Raw genomic sequence first — 22,045 nt, 5'->3', positions numbered from 1 at the left:
CTGGGTGACCCAGAGTCCTTTCTTCTTGTCTTTGAAAGCTACATTCACTAAGAGAGGCTCCTTCTTTTAAAGGCTATAAAGAGGTTCATGTCTATTGCCTCCATGATTCCAGCCTAAAAAGGTATCTCCTTCCTTTCCTTGGATACAATATTTATGGAAGAGCAAACAGTAAGCTCTCTGGGATCTTCTGGTAGGACAAGGAGCAGAGAAGCTTCAAAAAAAAAAAAAAAAAAAAATCCACACAACAAAACAACAAAACACAGGTATAAGACCAAAACCAAGGACAGGTTTTCTTTTGCAAATTATTTTGTTGGCAGGGTGATGTTTTGTTTTGTTTTGTTTTGAGACAGGGTTTCTCTACATAGCCCTGGCTGTCCTGGAACTCACTATGTAGATCAGGCTAGCCTCAAACTAGAAGAGATCCAACGGCTTCTGGAGTGCTGTGATCAAAGGTGTGCACCACCATACCTGGCTTTTGGCTTTCTTTTGAGAGTTCATATGACAAGAGTTTACAGTTTAAGAAGTGACTTGATTCTTTTAAAGAAAAGTAATTCAGTTCAGCTCTACATTTTAAAGGTCAAGACAAGTTAAGGATTAAAGCTGCAGAAAAAGTCCCACCAACTTCAGACCTGGATGCAAGTAATAGTTTTGTGTTCTTTCTCTCTCTCTCTCTCTCTCTCTCTCTCTCTCTCTCTCTCTCTCTCTCTTTCTCTCTCTCTCTCTCTCTCTCTCTCTCTTTTCTTTTTCTCAACAATCACAGATCTAAAAGATTTCAAAAGCCCTTTTGTCCCAATATGGTTCCCTCATATAAAGGTGAACCCTCAAAAGTAATCAGTATACAAGTGAACAGAAAGGGCACATGACCAGGCAAGAAGGACATGTGCTGGGCCTGAGTTGCCACTTAAAACCCGATCTGGCATCACATAAAACCCTCATGGGCTGTACAGAAATGAACCCCAGACATCACCGAACAGGGCAGCCACTGAGTTGGCTGCAGGACCGAGCATTCAAGTATCTGAAATGCTACAGCAGCCAGTGCTCTAAGGAGCTCAAGGAGCCTTGGACTCCCTGCATCCTACTATACAAAAAGCCAAGCACCCCTCAAAGCAAGGGCCAAGAGAACTCTCTGAGCTCAGCAGCCTCAGGAAGACAAAAGGGTTCTTTACCACTTGAGCAATGCCATGGTTCGTGAGCTGCCACTCAGGCGATTGCTTCTGAGTTCTTTCGCTCCCTTTTGTATCAGACAGGAAAATGGTTCCATGGAGTTAACAGTGTTGTCTTTAAAATGCCATAAATTAAATAAGTTAGTTCACATTTTTTTTCCTATCCCAGCACTTAAATTACAGTCAAGTCTCTAAAGCACTTTCAAAGCCTGCTGTAAGAGTTCAAGGTCTCTTCTGCGGCCACTGCTGGTCCTGGAGCACCTGTATTCCTCCATCTGCAAAGGGAGATACTGCTCGAGCACCCCAAGGCCCTGCTCATCAGGACTGGTGAACAGCTTAGTCCATGATGGTGTGAAGTTTCCGCTGAATCCCAAAAATACGATACTACCTATAAAAAGACGGACAGAGAAAAGTTAAAGTTAGAGCTGCCATTTCCAACAAGATAATGAAGGAAATGAGTCAAAGTTGAACAAAACAAAGACAGTTTTTATGTGTGTGTATAATTATAAACATAGATATATGTTTATATATATAATTATAAATGTAGATAAAACACCTGCACTCCCTTACATCAGCAATGAACAACAACAAGCCATATCCCAGCACACTTCCTCTGACACAGTCCTTTATGAAGAAACTATTTCAATGATGCTCACTCTCTGGCAGAGCTCATGAGAACAGTCTAGCAGACAAATACCACCACAAAAATACATTCACTGCGGCATCATAAGAACGTCACGGGATACTGCCAATACAAACCTTTGCTGTAAAGATGTGCTGGTTTGGCCAATCCCAGAAGTACTAATGAATCCGAGATATTCATCTGCTTTATTTCTCCTCTTGTGCTCAACAGAACGATTGACCTGTGGGTCCAAGTTAGACAATCAGCACCGATGCCAGTCAATTAGCATGGGTTTACTGAGAACCCTTCTGGACTAAGGACGCCGGAGGCATACCAGATAAAAGCACATTTAGAAAGGAAAACAGGCCAGATGCTTTTTACCCTGACACAAGTCCCAACTCCCTGCTTCAAAGGGAACTTCTCATGTTCTTGGGATATTGCAAGATATTCTCTGATCTCTGTGTGTGCACCTTGGCGTGCATGGGCCCACATTCCATCATATGCAAAGTAAACACAATGAAAAATGGGGGGGGGGGGTCTGCACGTGTTCTGAGTATAAACAGACTTCTTCCTTTATCACAGTTCCCTGAACAATGTAACAAGTTGAAATGGCATTTATGTGTATAAACAGACTTCTTCCTTTATCACTGTTCCCTAAACATTATAACAATGTAACAAGCATTTAAATGGCATTTATGTGTGTATGTGTGTGTGTGTATATGTGTGTGTGTATATATATATATATATATATATATATATATATATATATATATATATATATTACCATTATATAGAGAGATGATTATATGCAAATATTGCACCATCTTAAACAAGGGAGCATCTGCAGGGGGAACTCAAGCCACACTTCTGTGGCTACTGAGGGAAGACTGTTGATGAATGACCCCCTCCAAACATACCTGCATACACACCAACAGCATGAACATGCATACACAGAGTTTATGCCAAAATAATCCAAAGACTTTATAGGACTTATTGAGAGGTAGTTCTTCAGGCTACATATAGCATCAGATCAATGGAAATGACTAGAAAGTCAGATGAGGCTCACCACACAGGAAGCAGGAAAGGTTAATCTTAAAAGCTGCACTTAACATTCACCACAAAAAAGCAAGGGTCTGGGAATTCATCTCCTTGTCCTCATGCATGATCTGGTCAACCCCGAAAAACAACAACAACAAAATCAGACCCTGCTCTTAAAAGAGAGCTGGGACATGAAACCACTTAAAAATTAAGCTACTCTTTTCCAGATACCATGTGACCTGGGTGGTGACTTCCTGAATACTAATCACTGTACAAGGCTGTATGAGAGTCCATCATTGGAACCAATGAAGAAAAGTACCAGGAAATTACTTAAAAATTAAAGCCTTCTGAGCCAGTTGGGTGGGAAGTAGATTCATTGGTAAGTGCTGAGCAAATGAGACTTTTCTCTTCCCAGGGGCCTTCTTATTAGCCACAAAATCTAGCATCCAGGATCTGCCAGTGGTGGTGGGAAGGGATAGCTCATGGAATAAACAGAGCTCCTAAGTAAGCATGTGCCATGGTAGTGAGGAGTCACATCTTAAGGTAGCTTTTCTCTGGGGCAGGGCAAGCTTGACCTACCTTGGAGGGATGCTAGCCTTTAAATATTCTTCCATGTGACTGACATCTGCAGAAAGGAACATCCGGTTTTCCCTCACCCGGAAGGGCACGCTGCAGGCATCCACAACGAGGAGGAGAGCACCGGCACTCCGGAAGGTAAAGTCAGTACCATTGACCTGAGAATACAAAAGGCCTTACAGTGTCATCTCCATTTCAGAAACATCCCCAGGAGGGTTAAATTTTCTCGAGCTCCTTTAAACCCAGGATTCAAATTCTACTGAGTTTGGTTTACACTGTCTCCCTGAAATGGTACCCAAATTCCTCTAGATTTCAGTTTCTTTAACTGTAGGTCATAACCTCATGTAGAGTCCCATGATTAAAACACACACACACACACACACACACACACACAATGCATCCGCGGTATTTACCGCTATGCTCAGCCACGTTGCACCATGTGACTTTACCAGAGTGTTGGTTCTGAACACATAGCCCGGGAACTTTACACTGTGCATGTTACCACCCTTAGCCCAGCAAATGCAGCTTCAAACACTCTAGCTGAGTCAAGGATACTGCACACTGCTGCCTGCAGTATGCTAAATGCACAAAGTTTTCTGCTCAGGTAGAAAAATAATGACTGAATTACGGAAAGCAAAACCCTTACTATTTTCCTACCATCTTTCTTGTGCATGTAAGTACAAACTTAGGCTATCTTTGGAATGTACTGTTAGAATGTTTCATTTTAAAAATTTTGTTTAAGATGCTGACTTGTGTTTCATTTAAAAAGCCATCCAATAAATTTTGGCCTAGAATTAGGACAGAAATTCCCAAGAATTTCAAAAATGGCCCTAAAAACCCCTTGCCATTTTTGTACTATGTATTAATGTGAGACAGAATTCTCAGCATTGGTGATTATAATGTCAAAATATGGATAAACTCTGAAAAACAAAACCACTAAAGACACCCTGTACCTTTAATTCTCTTTGTGAAAATGGACAAAGAAATCCATCTCACTATCTACTCAAATTCACTTCAATTCACTATCTATTCAAATTCACTACAATTATATGCAGACCAAAGATTTGTCTTGAAATGGATTTCTTTATGGTTTGTCAAGAGCAAGTGTTTGATTTGTATAAGTATTTTATATATTTATATATTTTTAATTCTCCACATTTTTATAAAAATTCCATAGTAGAAAGGAGGCTAAGGATGGGGAAAGGTTAGTGGCTCTGCCAGCTTCTCCTGGGGGGATGGGGAAACTCCTTGCCGGTCAGATAACATTCTCTAAGCAAGAGAGGGCAGGCTCCTCAGCTGCGAGGGTGACTCTGAAGTGCCCAGATCTCAGCATGAACACTTAGGATATCACTGAGGCCTGGAAGTCAGCACTCAGGTGCTAGCAGCCATCACACATAACCTGTGGAAGGTCCCATCAGAACCTGGTCCAGAATACCAAATCCACTGAATTCATTCTTTCTCCTACAAACACAAATGTCTCTTCTGACATCAATTGGCAAAGTGGGACTTTTACTGATGCTCAAAATATGAGTTACTGGGGCAAAAACAGAATAGCGGGGAGCGGAGGAAACACAGGAAAAGAAAGACACCCTCACACTGGAACCTGGCTGAGAGTCAAGACACACCTGTCTTCCTTAACGATATCTTAAAGAAGTTAAGGGAAACAAGCCACACATACTTAAGAGTCAGAATGTATATGGCCTTGAGCTTTAATCATGTCAGCACCCTACCAACCCTAAATCCCCAAAAAGGTATCTCACAAAACCACCTTACAGCTTATTTACAAAAGGGGTGCTAACTTGTATGTTTCCTTCCAATTTTATACTTAATCTTTGAGCACTGTCACAAATCATGCTTTTTTGTTGTTGTTGTTTAAAGAAAGTTACAAGTTAGAAAGCCACAGAATTGAAAAGACTCTTTTCTGTCTTGGGCTGAGCCTTCTCGATTCCAGTTTGTCCCTTCCGCCCTTCACCACACACACTCTCTTGCTTTCTTTCCTGAGCTCACTCTGACATCTGAGACATAGATTCTCCCCTCCTTATCTCTATATGGTAGTTTGAATGACAATGGCCTCAAGAGCCTCATGTAGTTGAATGCTTGGTCCCAGTTGGCAGACTTCTTTGATAGGGATTAGGAGGTGTGTCACATGGGGTAGGCTTGAGATTTTAAATCTATGGCATTACTAGTTAACTCTTCCTTTTGATTGTTGCCTTCAGATGTGTGCTCTCAGCTACCACTCTACGGCTACTACCTGCCTCCTGCCAGGATAATCATGGACTTACCCTCTGAAACCATGGGCTGAGCCCCAGTAAACTCGCCTATAAGTCGCTTTGGCCATGGTATCTCACTATGCCTGTCCTTCCTGAACTTCTCTAACTCATGACTTAGCTCATGAGAATACAAAATAATTTGTTTAGCTAAGTTTAAATTGCTGTAACTCGGGAAATAGTTCTGCAAATTCCTAAGATAGTCTTTTCTCTTTTAATTACATTTTATCTCGTGTGTGTGTGTGTGTGTGTGTGTGTGTGTGTATACGTGCACACACTCATGAACTAGTGTGAGGGTGTGTGTGTGTAGGTCAGAGAACAACTTATGAGGCAGTTTCCTGTTTCCACTACGAGAGTCCCAGGGATTGAACTTAAGTAGCTGAGCATGAGGGCAAGTGCCTTCAGCCACTGAGCCATCTTGTCTACCCACTGATCTGTCTACCCACAGAATCTTATATGTGAAAAAAATACACATGATCCACTATTTATAAATACCAGAATATTTACATTTCATGTAAGACAAGAAAATCTAGATTCTCAGTTCAAACTGTGCTTGCAAAAGGCACCCTATCTCCCCTCCAAACACAGACACACACACACAGACACACAGACACACAGAGACACACACACACATCAATGAAGAAGCTTTCAGAAGGTACTAACACCATGCCAAGGCCTCAGAAGTGGGTCACAATGTGAAAGTTCTGGAGATAAATGTGCCAACAGGAGCTGGGCAACTGTTGGTCAGGAATGCGGAAATCAGAGCTAGGTAGTGGCTCTCAGCAGCCCATTATGAATGTACTTCATATAACCGGGCATAAGACTGGGTAAGATGGGAAATTTCATGTTACATATATCTTATTACCTTAAAAAAAAGAGGGGATGGGTGTAAACCGAATTCTGTCCACATACACTTAGATTTGTGGCCATCTTATTCGCTGCTTTAGCCAACTGAACTGTAGAGACCACAGGAGACGGACAGAAGTATGGACAGGCACCTGTTAGCAAAGAGCTCCTTGCACAGGGCCCCAGACCACCCTGACTTTGGTAGACCCTACCTGAATCCTAGTTCCTAGTTGCTGACTGGGCTTTAAACCCAAATTCTAGTGCTGCCCCTATGACTCGAATCTGCACCTCCACTGACACTCTCAAAAAAGACAATACTCTATCTTTTCGGGGGTTTCTTTTCTAATTATGCTCCTAAAAGAGACCTTCAAAGAAAAGGCCAAAGGAATTTAGAAGCCATCATTTCCCATATTTTCAAACAACCTAGAAGTTTTTGGTTTTTTTTTTAATTCCCAAAACAAAATCAACTATGGGTTTCTCCATATCTAAAGAACAGAGGCTTATTCTCTAGTGAAAGGTGCCTTTCCCTCTGTAATACTGAATGAAAAGTAATATAGACAGATTTTTAACATTAGCCTAAGAGTTAGCAATAAACAATCCACTTAAAAGAAAAACAAAACAAACAAACAAACAAAAAAACCTTTAAACACAACTGTTAAAGAGGCATTTGTCCCTCAGTTGCACCTCTGCCACCAGTAAATCAAAGCAGATGACAAACTCGTGACTGGTCCCAGAAATAATGTATGTCACTAGGATTAAAGATTAAAGCCAGAAGCCACAGTAGTTCTGTACTTGTGGTCTGTACTTGGCCAAAAGGCCATGAAGCAACGCTGTGGTTCAATATCTGTGCTCCTACAAATTCCTATTTTGAGACTCTAGCGCCCAATGTGATGTGATGGCATTAGGAGGAAGACTGAGCCTTTGCAGAATGAGGGGGGAGGTCCTTCTGAATGAGTCTTCTAAGCTATAAAAGAGAGGATGGGACAGAGAAGATGTGCAATCTAAGAGCCAGCAAACTGGCCCTCCCTAGACATTACTTCTTGATCTAAGACTGCCCAGCTCTAAAACTGTGAGAAGTAGGTTTCTGTCGCTTCTAAACCACCTGGTCTGTGGCAATTTCTTACAGCAGCCCCCAAAAGACTGAGGCCACACCAGACTGTACTTACAGAAATAATGGATGGATCTCCGCGCTGAATTTCTGCTTTCCCAGGTGACTGAAACCGTATAGAGAGGTAGCTCTTGTGAGGGTCACTGGTAAACACCATCTAGACAAGAACACATTGCATCTTTAAAGGCAACTGTATCCATCTAATGCCCATAAGTCCTTCAAAACATACCAAGTGACCATTCCTTTATAACTACTTCATGACCTGAAATTCTATCTCATTCATGGAATATAGGAAGTGTATGCCTCTTGGTTTTTAGAAAAAGTTTTAAGCAAGTGTAATCTTGTTGATGAAATCGATGGGAATAGGGGGATGTGTCTAGCTCAGTGGTACATCACATGCCCAGAATGGATTCCCCCACACAATCAAAGTCAATAAAATTAACTCAGTAATATATGCTAAGTATAAATTGTTGTAAATATTTCATAGAAAATCAGGTATACATCTTTTTAAAAATGTATTTATTTTTAATTTTATGTATTTATTTATTTATATCTGTCTTTCTCTGCCTATGTATGCATGTGTGTGCATGTACATGTATATACAAATGTACAGGTGTCCATGGAGCATCAAATCCCCTGGAGGAGGAGCTACAGATTGTTGTGAACCAAACTACCCTATATCAGTACTAGGACCAAACTCCTATCTTCTGCAAGAACAGCAAGTGCTCTTAACAGCTGAGCCATCTCTCCAGTCCTGGAACACATCTTTTTAAGAGATCTTTGTCAGATCAATTATCCTGAAATGAGATTCATTGATCTAGGTCCAAGGAAAATCTCTACATAAAGAGGGCTATACTGTCTACCAATTTCTAGTGTCCTGAACAGGGCGAGGTCTCAGCTCCTCTCAAACAGAGCCAGTCATCACACACAGGCTCCCATTTCCCTCTGTTCTATCACCTCCAATCATCAGGGTGGTCCTCTACTTCCCAACAGCATCTCCCATTCTTTCCTGACTCTGCTTCCTCTGACACTGCCCCTCCCACCTTCTCCTCTCCCTTTCACTCCTCCAATTCACTTCTTAAGGTCCACTTGCCTGACCAACCTGGCTCACTCACAATTCCCAGGCAGAGGAATAGCATACGGTCCTTATAAATCAACATCAACGTTTTACTGAGCGACATTTGAAAGTTGGGTATTTCTTTTGAGTCTTAGCTTGGGGCAGAGTTCTGTGAATTTTTCTAATTACTTCTACTACACCTGTGTTTGGCTCTGAGATACAAATACTTTTCTCAAATTTCCAAGTATACACGATGCTCCTAGACACTTCAAAGGCACTGCAGCTCTGCAGTCAGCCTGTACTGATGTTTCTGTCTTCCTGTTTTCTTTATGAGATGAGGTGTCTCTGCTGTAGACCAGGCTGGCCTCAAACCTGAAATCCTCCTGCCTCAGCTTCAAGTATTTGCAGCTATGGCACATATCACCACATCTGGCATCAATGTTCTCGTAATGAATTCTTCTATGTGTCTATAAAATAGCAACTAAGAATGCTAAAGGTAGGAGAGGAAGCTGTTCGGGGGGTGGGGGGTGGGACGACAGGGTAGACAGCCCAGGACACCAATGATCATCAAGTCATTTTGAAAAGTTATCAAGTTTATTTAGTAAGGAAAGGCATTCTGAACACTGGGATAGAGAACTCAGTGCCCCTCGATATTACCTAAAGGCAAAAATACTACCCAGCTGTTTTTTTTTTTTTTTTTTTAATGGCAATTTACTGTCACCACCTCACTTTCTCATATTTATTAATGATCTTTGCTCTCCCGGAAGCCTGCCAACAAATGCTAAACCCTGTGTTTATGAAAAGTGCTTACATGTGTGTATATGTGTGTAGATATGAGTCCTACCTGGCTCATATAAAATTTTATTTTCTTTTCCATGCATTGGCCAGAATGTAGGGTCTTGAATCCGCTAAACATATACTCTTCCATAATACATACTCTATCACTGAGATTCCCAGCTCTCTTTTTGATGTGGTGTGTGTGTGTGTATCTGTGTGTACATGCATGCCTGTGTGTGTGTGTGTGTGTGTGTGTGTGTGTGTGTGCATGCATGCATACACATGCACGTGCGCTCTTTAAAAGCTTTTGCTCACTCCATGTGTGCAGCATCAGCGTCCTCCAGGGTGTTGGAGTCGCTGGGCTCAGGCTGCAGCACTAACTCAGTAGCACTGCAGTAGAGCAGGAATTCCCAGTGACAGACAGGCTCCCTGGGTAGGCTGGCCCAGAAGCACAGCGTCAGAACCATCTCTTCCTTCACCTGTCTTTGTTTCTACATCAAGTGTGTCAGGTAGTCATTAGTCCTCGATTTCTTTTTCCCTTGGACCTGGTCTGACTTTCCCTAGGACCCCATCTGTGTGCAATTCTAGCAATTTGCTTCAACTGCCATTTTTTTTTTCAAGCTAACTGGAATACATTCTAAGCAAGAGCATGTCAAGAAGCATTTTTACTTCTAACCAAAATCAGTCTGCATTTTCAGTTACAAGAATATATAATAGCATACACTTCAAAATAGCGACCTTATGCCTTAAAAAAAGGAAACAAGTTTTGACATGAGCTGAAATTTCACACTACTAATAAAACAAAGAATTATGGGGCATGGAGGCATATGCCTATAATCCCAGTACTCAAAAGATAGAGGCAGAAAGATCAGGAGTTCAAGTCATCCTAAGCCTAAGCCGTATATAGTAAGTTCAAGGCCATCCTTCACTTGATGCGACCATGTATCTCCAAAACCCATTAAATAAATACATGAATAAACAAAACAGTTTTATAATACTTTTAGACATATAAACCCAATAGTACTATTGGAACACAATTCTAAACCTGGACATAAATAATTCTAATCAACACCATAATCAATAATCAACTCATAGTCGAAGTAAATTAATCAAAAGAAAAAAAAAATACTTTTGCTACAAATGGGGACTGTTCTGCTTCTTATGTGCGATACATTCTACAACAAACCCAAATTCTCTTAAGAGGTGTCAGCATGTATTTATAAAGTTGCAAGATAGAGGTTTCAAAGCCAAGTGTTCTTGCTGCCAAGACAAGAATCTCTGACTTTCCCAAAGCCCCCCTCCTCTTCCCTGCTTACCTGCTGGGTGCCACAGCCTTGACAGAGCCCTGTGAGCATGGCTGGCATGCGCTTAACCGCCGAGGGCTTCTTGTAATACTGTGGGTACGCTTTGGCCATGCAGTTACTGATATCTTTGGAGTCTGTGGCTGCCTGAATCTTGACTCTTTCGCATCCCTGAGATGAACAGTAACTGTGGCCATCTCTGTGGCTGTGGGCTCGGAGATACAGAAACAATAACCTACAAAAATAGAAACCAAGCCAATTGAAGTTAGCTCCTCTCAGAAGCATAACATTTCTCAACTTGATTCATGGCCAAGGGGATATTTCTCCAATAAAGTAACTCTTCCTTTAAAAGAAAAATAAATTGCAAAGCTAATAAAATGTCTCGTTTTCCTTTTATCCCCCTAGTGCAACAAGTCAAATTCACGAGTGCCTTGGGGAGTGTGCTGATGGTTTCATTCAGCTGTCCTGAAAGACATCAGAGTTGATTTCTTGTTTAAATTAGTTCAAGGGATCATCTGAGAAGATAGAATTTAGCTTGTCTCAAAACGTTCGTCAAAACTATATTTATACTGAGCTTAGAATATAGGGCATTAATGTCAGCTGTTCCCTTTGTTGTTATTGCTCATAAATCACTGTAAAAACAGAAATAATAAAACAGTGACTGCAGCTTGTTTAATGAAGGCTAAGACAGTCAAAGCCCTAAGGTGCTTGCCAAGAGCACATGGGCCTGTGGTCTATCCTTCTCAACCGGGCCAAAACCAGGCTGATAGAACAGTTTCACCGGTCCTGAATTATAATCTCCCCGCCAAGATAAATAGAAAACTCAAGTTCTAAGACATGCTGCAGTGTTATCTGAAAACCTAGTGTTTCCAAACCAAAAGAGGCAAGCAAGATTCAAAGGACTTGGTAAAATGTGGTTGGTTACCAGAAACCAAGAGTTCACATTCTAAGGTGAGGTCAGTGGACAAGGAAAAGGTAAAACTGGAAGGTAAGAATACAATAGAAATGTACAAACAATAGAACTGTACAAAATTCTCAAAGAATCAACAATACATGCCTTTAATTCTAGCACTGAGGAAGCAGGACAGGCTGATCTCTGTGAGTTCTGAGGTAGCTCTGTCTACACAGAGAAAGTTCTAGGCCAGCCAGAGTTCAAAATGAGACCCCGTCTTTCCCCCAACCCCCAAACAGATAAGAAAATTTGTGACTGTCCCAAAATCTAGTAATTTTAGCACAAATAGTAAAAGAATAACAGATACCTAAATAGGCAAGAGCCCTTTAAGATATAATTTAAATTGTCAAAATGAATAGAATTAAAAAGAAATAGACCTTCAAAAACTGAATTTAAAAAAAAAAAACAACAGAAAATAACGTCCCATCTTTGTACATGCATAATCACTAATTTGTGGCTACTGGAATGCTCTTTCAAATTTTGGTGCCCCATAAATTTTTGTGAAAATTCAACTGAGAAAGTGGAATTCTGTCATCAACAAAATAAAGGTCCAATTAAGACTATATTTAATTAGAGATTGAAAACTGAAGACTCTTAAGATGACCACACTGGCTTCTGGGGAAGAGGGTACTAGGGAGCAAATGAGTTGCTTCATCAACAGAGGTTAACCAGATAATTAACAAATGAACCCTAACTTTCTTCGCCTAAGCAACCCTGCTCCCACTTCTTCCCATTCTGAACCTTTTGTCTTTCCCAAGCATGCCATGCCAATGTTAGCTCATGCCTCCATGCATCTGTGGAGTTTCCTCTACCTGAGACTCCTCGCCCAGCTGTTTCTACCGTCTCCAGTTGCCCAAGAATTAGCTAGTGTGGCACCCTTTCCAGGATGTCCTTGGTTACTCTGGATAAACCTGTTAGTTGCCCACTAAGGCACATTAATCACACCACTGTCGGACTTAACAGCATTTAAGCTATTCTCACTTCAATACCTTGCTCCAGTGACAGTGAATTTACTGGAGAAATGAACCCCATCTTCCTTGGTGTCTTTATACCTAGATAATGGACTGTTGGCCTAGGACAGAGTCAGGAGCATGCTACTTGCTGGAGAGAAGAGGAGATCAAGCCTACCATAGCCCACAGGCTGAGAGACTGTAACTGGACAAAAGCAGACAAAGCCACCAGGACCCCGGAGAGCAGGATAAGAATTAAAAAGTGGAAAGACGCAGCCTAGAGAAAGTTGGAAGCAAATATGCCATGGTTACACAGTGATGTCTAAAGACTCGTGGTGCTTGAGAAAGGGGGAAACGGGCTTTCAGTGAAATACAATCAACATCTTACATAAATAACTATCACCAAGTTATTGTGGAAGAACAGGTTATTCTCACTTTCAGTTGGGCCTAGTGATGGCTCTTGGTAATCTCTTCCCCTAAACTGCCTTAATAAGTAAACAGCAAATATCTTCAATGGACCCCTACTGCCAGCTACAATTACCGGTCATCTGAGCTTTGCTCCTAACCCCTAATTGTGATGTGCAGAAATGTCCACACCAGAGCCCCGCTAAGCACATCAACATCCCAGGGTTCTGAGCTATGCTAGAGAGCCAGCAGTTTCATCCTTAGAGAAAAACAGCATTGGTTCTCATTCACTGCTTCCATGAATTACCCTGTGCCAGAGTCAAAATAGAATTTTCTCTCGGACGGCTTCTTCTGTAGCTCCTCCATCGACTGCGCGGGCTCATAGTCCTCGATTCGGGATAGCGAGCCGTTCTGCCGCTGCAGAAAGCCAACGGCAACCTGGAAGCTCGTGTTGGATGGGTAACAGAGGCCAACCCGGATCCAGTCATCCCTTTAAAAGAGACAGAAAAAAATTTCACACTTGAGCTTCTATCATTTGAACACTGAAGCATACAGAATTTTAAGCTGATTTCTCTCTGCCTTTTGAGTTCCACGCCTAATACACTTCTCTAGTTCCCAAATATCTTGTATCAAAGTATATACAACAGAAATACGATCTAACAAAAATATGAATACCAAAACTTGGTTTCAAGAGAAGTTGGAATTTACTTGTGAATTAAAATTAGATGAGATACATTCTAAACAGATAAAGTTCAAGTTGAATATGGGGACACTAACATGAAACTATCAACATTCTGACGATGGATTTGCCAGCTAGTAAAACTATTTCAGACAAAGTTTGACCACACACTCGCACATGCACATGCACACATATATGTCTTTTAAAACTGAAGTTAAGTGATTTTTTAATGGCACAAATGAGAAAAATGAAGGTACAGTACCATTTATCCACACTACCAACTACTACAATTCTTCCTAAATGTCCTTAGATATAAAATTATTTCTTTAAAAAATGTATTTTAAAGTATTTTCTTTGTTTGACATTTTTTGTGACATTTTTTATTATGATGACATAAATAGACCCTAAAAAGTGTCCTTTTAAGTATTGGCTTGTACAGTTCAGTGCATTAATTATATACACACAGCTGTGCAGCCACCGCCAACCACGCCACAACCTTCTCTATCTTTCTAAAGAGCTTTACTGTGGAGCAAGAATTAGCACTGGTTCGTACATTTTACCAAGTTCGTAAACTTACCAAGTATTTATTCCTACTAAGGAATAAATACGAATACCAACAAAAAAAGCTTTCAAAGCAAAGGTGTCCTATGAAGTATTGTTAGTAACTGCAAAAGGGGTTAGAACACCTTAAAGTTCATGGTTGTTTAAACAGCTAGTCTGTTCCGAGCTCAGAAAAACCGGAGGGTGAAAGGAAAAGGAACCATGATGCTTCTGTGCCTTGCTTTAGTCAGGATTAAGGATCGTCTCCATTTTCTTCTTGTTTTTCTGCATTTTCCTTATTTTGCTTAATAAGTGGAGCATTTAAATGTTTAAAGTGTTATTTGCAGAAGTAATGCTATGACCTTTCTGTAATTTCACTAAATTCAGAAACATTATTCACCTCTTCCTCTTGCCTCTGCTCATCATATAATTTTTATGAACTTTTAGCTAATTAGGCTAGGAAAAAATGACTTTATTTCAAGCTCATGTTGACTTTTCAAACTCTCGCCTCACCCTTTTTCCCTTTAAAAAGCCTTCCCCCCCCCTTTTTATTTTTTAAAAATCGGAATTGAATAAAAAGTTTGCATTGTACTTTCTAGAACCTGTCTATCATTTCACTGAACTATCTCACCTCAAACCCTGGATCCAACTCAATATAACATTTCCAGAACAGGGACACTGACTCTCTTTCTCCCCAGTCCCCTACTGTTCTTTTCTCATTGGCTTCTCTGACTCACTGGGAACATCAGGCTGGGCCTGAAGAAATCTTACCCGGAACACTCTGTGAACTATGGACCTAAGGTGAGGAGATCAAGCAAGGGGCTGCTTCAAAGTTCTGGGCAAAGAGGTGGGTGGCCTAAATTCACCCATAACCTATGAAGGCCAGACTGGGAATATCTGAATGACACTAAGGAGCCAGAAATGAGAGTTTGCCAACAATGGGCTGAAAAAGGAAGGGTCAGCATAAGGAGTGCCGGGTTTGGGGCTGGGTGACATCAGTTGAACACAGGCAAACAGCAATGTTAGAGAAGAAACCAATGGTTAGTATGAACCACCCACCAATCTCACAGGAAGGGCATCCACCATCATGATCAAGCAGCCTAAGAAGTGAGATACTTGTACCCCAAATCCTAGCCCTCTCTTTATTTCAACTGCTTACTAAGCAAATTCCAACAAGTCAAAGCTTCATGACCAAAAAAATAAACAAGGCAATCAATTTTCAGGTATAGGTTAGAGCAATTGCATGGAATCCCGTGAGCTGGCTACTGCACAATTCCAGATTATTTTACCCGAGGCTTCCACATAACCAGATCCAACTAACTAAAACAAAACCAAAAACAAACACTCTAACTGTTCTGAAAACATAATACACTTTTCCCTTGCCACTGTTTCTTAAATAACAGAGTGTTAACAACAGCTTACGATGCTTAAAGGTCGAAAGCAATTGGATGATCAAAGACTACAGAGGTGTGTAAATGTGAATTACGGGCAAATATCATGCCACTTCATTTAAGGATATAGAGTTTAATATTTGCAAGGTGTCCTCACACCAGCTTCCAGAGACATAGGGGAAAGATCACCCCTGCCCCTCCTTTTTGGTCTAAACTTCTCCCTTTCTCTGATGTTCCCCAAATCCTATTCACCAAATCTACCATTCTGAGCCAAACACGCCCTTTCTCAACTCTGGACTTTGAACAAGACTGACAAGTTAGAGGATAAGGATCCCTCACCCTGTCCTGGCTCTACTCCCCCTAGGCAGAGTGCAGGATTAGTACTCCTTTCTAATGTCCACCAAAGACCTGAAAGATGAGAAGAGGAGAAGGCAGAGGAGAAAGAGGGAAAGGAGGAGGAGGAGACAGGTATCTATTTACTCAATATTTTCCCCACCTCTCTAATGTAAACTCATTCATCTTTATATCAACCGACACAGAGTAAGTGAGTAAATTATTAAAAATTACAGCCCTGCAGGAGACTATGAGAAAGAGAGGACAGGACAATATGGGCCAGGAATCATAAAAACATAACAATGAAGACTGGTCAATTAGAGATGAGAGTTTTGCAAATGGATCAGGGAAAGTTTTACCTCAGAGTTATTGATGAGAAAGTAAATTCTAATGGCTTAGAAGATATATATTTTTTTGAAATGCCTTAGATGAATTAGATGAAAAATAATTTAATAAGTTGTGTGAAATGATATAACTACTATATTCATGTAGGAAATTAAATAAATGCATAAAAAAAAATTACAGCCCTGGATTGAATGTGACATTATGAGGACAGACGACTGGTTAGTTGAGACAGTGTGGCAAGACATTATTATGAAAATCTCTTACATTCTAAAACTCTAAGACAGTGGAATTTTTTTTTCCCCTGAGGAAAATAATGTGAATAAATGTGAAATTTATTCAAAAAGAGAAAACAAACAAACAAACAAAAAAAAACATTTATCTCTTGGCTCCCTTCCCTCCCCTCTCTAGCTGTTCTTCGGCTCCCCAGGACTGAACCCTGGCTAGGGCCAGGTAGCAGGACAGCCACTCAAATGAAGTCCACAACCCTAAGCATCTCGTCAATGGAGGTGCAGTAGGGGGTCTCAATGTCTTTCTTCCTGTTTTCTGCTGTCAGCCCTGTTAGTAGGCAGCCCATTATGGTCAAACTGACCACAACAACCAATTTTGTGGATATAGCTTGCCCTGTTAGTGAGATAGTCAAAATTGATAGCTTCTGGTCAGTAGGTTAGTAGTAATTAATACTCTTCTTGAACTAGACTGGAACTCTCTCATGGTCATATCTTGTGCCTTTTGGTCCATATCTTCATCCATGGCAGGAAGCATGAACTCCCAGGTATGCATCTTCTCAGTGAGCAATCCACCTTCCTTCTGGTATTGATAAAGATTACTGCCTTGGTGAGAGTGTTTCATATAAGTCACAGTGTGATAAGCTTCCACTCCTCCCAGGTCAATTCTTCCTTCTTGACAAGAATCTGAACTTCTCAGTGAACTTGAGGACATCAGAAGCCATTGTAGTGGACAACACAACGATACTACCTGATACTGTTGAGTTTTTGGAATATATCATAGATGTGGTCCTTAACCCAATAGCTTAACATTTTATCAGCTTCATCCAGTACAAACACCTTGTTGTACTTGGGGGCATCACCAGTTTAAGCTTGTACACATGGCCATGATAATATCGGGGAGCTTCAATCTGCAGCTTCTGCACCTAAGCATGCACATTGATGCCCCCCACCAAATACACAAGACAAGAGGCACCCATTCAGTTTCCTAATGCTGTAACTACATTTTATGTCAGCTGAGCCAACTCATGAGTGGGTGCCAGTACTGAGGCAGTGAATGGCCCTTAGATCTAGGTCAATCTGCTGAAGAATAATATTGCAAATATAGCTGTTTTCCCAGTCCCAGACTGGGCTTGAGAAATCCACTCATATCCCCTGTACACAATGAATGGCTCCTGGCTGGATAGCAGAGGGCTTCTCAAAACCATAGGCATAAATCCCACAGAGGAGGGATTCTGAGAAATTCATGTCATCAAATCTGTCCACATTCTCATTCCAGTTACTCCAGATCTCATGATTGCAGGATCCATCCTACCAAGGTCATTATCTCTGGACCAAGAATCCTGACTTTATCCTTAGTGGGACTGGAACTTTGGCTGGACCTCACAGCCAAGTTAAATATCAAGGTCACTTAAGACTGAAGACTGCTAAGGTACTGTGTACTCAGCCTGTCTGATCAACCTGCCCTTAAGAGGACAATGTACAATCAACCTTACTTGGATTTCCTATGTAATCAGCTTCTACAAAGTAAGCTAATACATACTTGTAATCGTAAATTGTGTGTTCTTCCATGTCCTGACCCAAAGTATGTATTGAGTTAAGGGTCATGAATGCTGAAAATAACAAATATGTTGAAAGCAACCTTATAAAACAAATGTCCACCATAGATGCCAGAAGCCACGCGGATACAAGTTGATAAAATTGCTTGCAGCGATACTTGCAGTAGTTTGTTATCTGGGACAGCGAGGCTCAGTGAGTCAGGAAATCTTCATTCCTGTGGAACTCTAAGATTTCTGTAAAGTGTCCCTCATTCTCTCCCCATGTGATGCTTTCTAGGTTGTGCAACATTTAGAGCAAAGCCCTTTGTTAAGGACACAGAAAGACGGACACAGGGACAGACACAGACAGACAGCATTCAGTGAGGCAGATCCAGACTCATACAAAATATAGATAGATTACTGACAGAGAGGAGGAGAGGATCCACATCAGGCCTTGGTAAACCTACTACAAGGAAAGGTGTTTCGCTTTCTTCTCTTTAGTGTAACACCTACACATTAGGGACTCAGATTATCAGAAATGTACTTAAACAAGACAGAAGACTTCAAGGCAGGCATAGGAAATACCTTGGTATTCATATTACCACTCCTCCCTCTTACTCTAGCAATCAATCATGCTACCTTTCTCTGTCCAGTCTCTGCTTGGACTCAAAATTCTTTCAGTTTTGTCAGCTACTGTGATTCATACCATAATACCAGCACTTGTGAAGCTGAGGCAGAAGGACTGTCACAATTTCAAGGCCAGTGTGAACTACACAGCAAGGTTGTATTGTTCCTCTTCCCCAAGGGGAAAAAGGGGGCAGAAAATGAAAGAAAAGAGAAAAATATTTAAAAAAAAAAATGCCAGCCTTTTAATTTAATTTAATTTAATTTAATTTTCTGCAAGCTTACTCAGAAAACCACATAAAACTGGGGCCAGCTTTTGGAAACTGCAGCGCTCAGCAGATGGTATTAAAACCTATCTTTTGAGCAGATGACATGGCTTAGGGTAGAATTCTTGCTAACATGCTTGGGGTCCTGGATCCAATCCCAACTACCTCAGAAGACAAAGAACAAAGCAAAGGAGACTCCACTGTGGGACCACCTTTCTGTACACAATACCCTGATGATGGAGAAAGGGGAACCATTAAAAAAAGCCAAATCGATTTGCATAATCAAAATGCACAATCATACTTCCATTCACACCGCCTAGACAGCTTCTCCGCAAGAATTAAGTGCATAAAATGGCTTTATATTATGTTATTCTTTTCTCTGCTGTGACTTCTCAACTGCTTGCAAGGACAGAAAGATAAACATTACTTGTTGAAGTTCACGAGGTACAAGAAAGTGGTACGTGGCGCTGAACCATTCCAGTGGATGGTGTAGCCCTTCTCCAGCATGACGACAGGCTGGTACTGTGGGGAGATGGCCCTCTGGTTGATACCCCGAAGCACCATTGGGTGGGATGGGTATTCATCTCGTGTGATGATCATGCTGAGATTCGGAGTATTCCACGTCTGAACATACACCTTTAAGAAAAAGTGAAGAATTGAAAGAAAGTGAACAGAAGATTAAGCTGCTGCAAGGACTCACCAGTATACATCAAAGATCTCTCTATTTTGAAAAGAGAGATTCTGTGCTAAGTGCCAGACCAAATAAGCAGTGGCCAAGTGGTGTGAGCCACGCTTACGATGCAGCCTGCCTAAGCTAGACATGGCTAAAAGCAGACCCTCATTCTGCTGGCCAAAATCATCACTTCCACCACCACAGGCCAGCTTATTCATCAGAATGGAGAACTTCTGTGGCTTGTCAGAGAAACCCCTCCATCTCAAGAGCTCACATCCAAAGCAAATCAGCAAACACAGGGGAAAACTGATACGCTCCAGGCAAATCTAAGACTTCCCTCTGATCCACGGGATGGAAAATTCATATCTGAGAGCTCTGGCTTTACTCTTCCATGACCTCCATTTGCCCAAGAAGTCATTTTTAACCTATTCAGAAGTAACAGTTAAAATGCTCTCTACAGCATCTGGAAAAACATGTTAAGCTTAGATAAACTGGAAAGTCCTGAATGTTTTCCAGTAGCATCTGAACCACGGTCCAGGCTAAACTAAAGCCTTCCACCAAGGCATCCTCCCCAGAACAGCCTCAGAACAGTTTCCTAAAACAAATCAATATCCAGCAACACATTCTCCAGGAGAGTAAAATCATCTGCAGAACACTGACATTTTACCAAAACTTCACTGGACTCCTCTACAACCTTGTTCACGCTGGAAACAAACAACGAGAATTCTGTCTTGGCTTCCTGTTGCTTTCCCCTTCTGTCACAAATGCACACTATATTCACTCCGAAGTAAAAGCAAACAGCTATATATCTGGGCTTCTGCCCAAATTTCAAGTCTTCAGAAAAGAATTTCTGACCCATGGTTCTCCCACTCCTGGAGTCTCCCAGGAAGCACAAATGACTCAAGCCTTCCTTCAGCTACAAACAGAAATGAATTATTACCCAGCTTCCTAAAAATGAGTGATTAGGTTCCTATCTCAAATAGCATTAGCAATTCAAAGGGCCAAATGGTTAAGTGAGTTGTGAATGAGAATATATAGTATTTAGTTAAAAACTAGAACTTATGAAAATTATGAGCTATTATAACCATTTACCACATGCTTTACAGACATATAACTCTTCATTAGTGAACAGTCATCATCTTCAGTCAGTCTGGCATGCATGCATACACGCACATACAGACAGACACACGCACAGACATATATACACATACACACATATACACATACAATCACAAACACATACATATACACAAACACAAACAGAAACACACACAAACACACACACACACACATATACACACATACACAGAGATAGCAAAAAAAATTAATAAAAACTGCAGCCACTAAAAGAGAGTAAAGGTTCCTTATTTTTGTTCTGGTTTTAATTTTACAGTGTCTGTAGAGTTTAAGTATTAATGGGAGACATTTAATGTGGACCAGGAGCAATTCTGAATAAGAACAAAATGAAAGTTGGGGATCCCATTCTAAAGCCTTTTTTCATTCTTGTTACTCTGTAGGTGACTCTCCATCTACTCCTTGACCCTTCAATGACCTGCCCCTCTGTGACTGTCCTTTTCCCCATCTGTTCAAAGGAATGAGAATTCCCACAACAAAGACACTAATAAAATAAACAGGAAATGCTGTCCAGTCTTCATCCTTCTTCATCCTTTTTCTTGTCTACAGAGAACAAGTTGAGATTTTTTTTTTCCTTAATTTAAGAGTAACATTCTTTTACAATCATTTCAAAGTCGGATGAATAATGAAGAATTCTGTTCTAAGGAATGGCAACTACAAAAGGCTAAAAGGATGAAAACCACATCAAACTCGGGGTACTTGAGGAAGCACCGAGGCAGGAACCCATAAACACATGCACTTGGGTGCTAAGCCAAGGTCAGTGGCAGGGAGAAACCACACAATAAAAGAGGCATCTGGTATCAGCTATCGCAAGCCAGTGTGACTTAAAGAGTATTCCTTGTTCTTCCTCCAGTTTCCTTCTTTGTGCTCTGATCAGCCCCTTCTTTTATTATTTCCCCCTCTCTGATTTTTTTTTTTTGGAGATACTGTCTTTACTATGTAGCCCAAGTCAACCATGAAGCAGAGCTCTATCTGCATTAGCCTCCTGAACGCTGAGATTGCAGCCATGCATCCCCACGCCTAGCCTAGCAGTCTGTCATTAAATCCCACACTTTTACTGCCCTAAATATGGGGCTAAGGAGTCTGCCCTCCTCCTCCAAATTTCTGGGTAATTGACGCCTCGGCTCTGTAAGATCTCCCTCCATCATCTTGATGTTAAAACCAGCTTTGGGACTTAACAGCCCTGCATCTTCAAATGGTAGCAGATTCCCCAGTGGCAGCCAGACCACATGCTAA

General features: G+C 41.1%; 1 protein-coding gene and 1 pseudogene across 2 annotated transcripts in view; both read right to left on the bottom strand.

Annotated features, from left to right (window-relative positions):
• Window positions 1-322: 322 nt before the first annotated feature.
• The window catches only part of Cemip2 (cell migration inducing hyaluronidase 2), a 78,142-nt gene continuing 56,419 nt past the window's right edge, over window positions 323-22,045 (bottom strand). For both annotated transcript variants that reach the window (XM_076918410.1, XM_034483800.2), the window contains exons 18-24: window positions 19,430-19,638; window positions 13,370-13,552; window positions 10,771-10,990; window positions 7,679-7,777; window positions 3,403-3,557; window positions 1,923-2,026; window positions 323-1,551 (exon numbers count right to left, since the gene is read on the bottom strand). In XM_076918410.1, coding sequence (XP_076774525.1) covers window positions 1,355-1,551; window positions 1,923-2,026; window positions 3,403-3,557; window positions 7,679-7,777; window positions 10,771-10,990; window positions 13,370-13,552; window positions 19,430-19,638 — 1,167 coding nt within the window. In that variant the 3' untranslated portion in view covers window positions 323-1,354. The remainder of the gene's footprint in view (window positions 1,552-1,922; window positions 2,027-3,402; window positions 3,558-7,678; window positions 7,778-10,770; window positions 10,991-13,369; window positions 13,553-19,429; window positions 19,639-22,045) is intronic.
• Window positions 16,249-18,709, bottom strand: LOC117693300 (eukaryotic initiation factor 4A-I pseudogene; annotated as a pseudogene).

The sequence above is a fragment of the Arvicanthis niloticus genome, chromosome 1, assembly GCF_011762505.2.
Source record: "Arvicanthis niloticus isolate mArvNil1 chromosome 1, mArvNil1.pat.X, whole genome shotgun sequence".
NCBI lineage: Eukaryota > Metazoa > Chordata > Mammalia > Rodentia > Muridae > Arvicanthis > Arvicanthis niloticus.
This window is presented reverse-complemented; position numbering and strand designations above follow the sequence as displayed.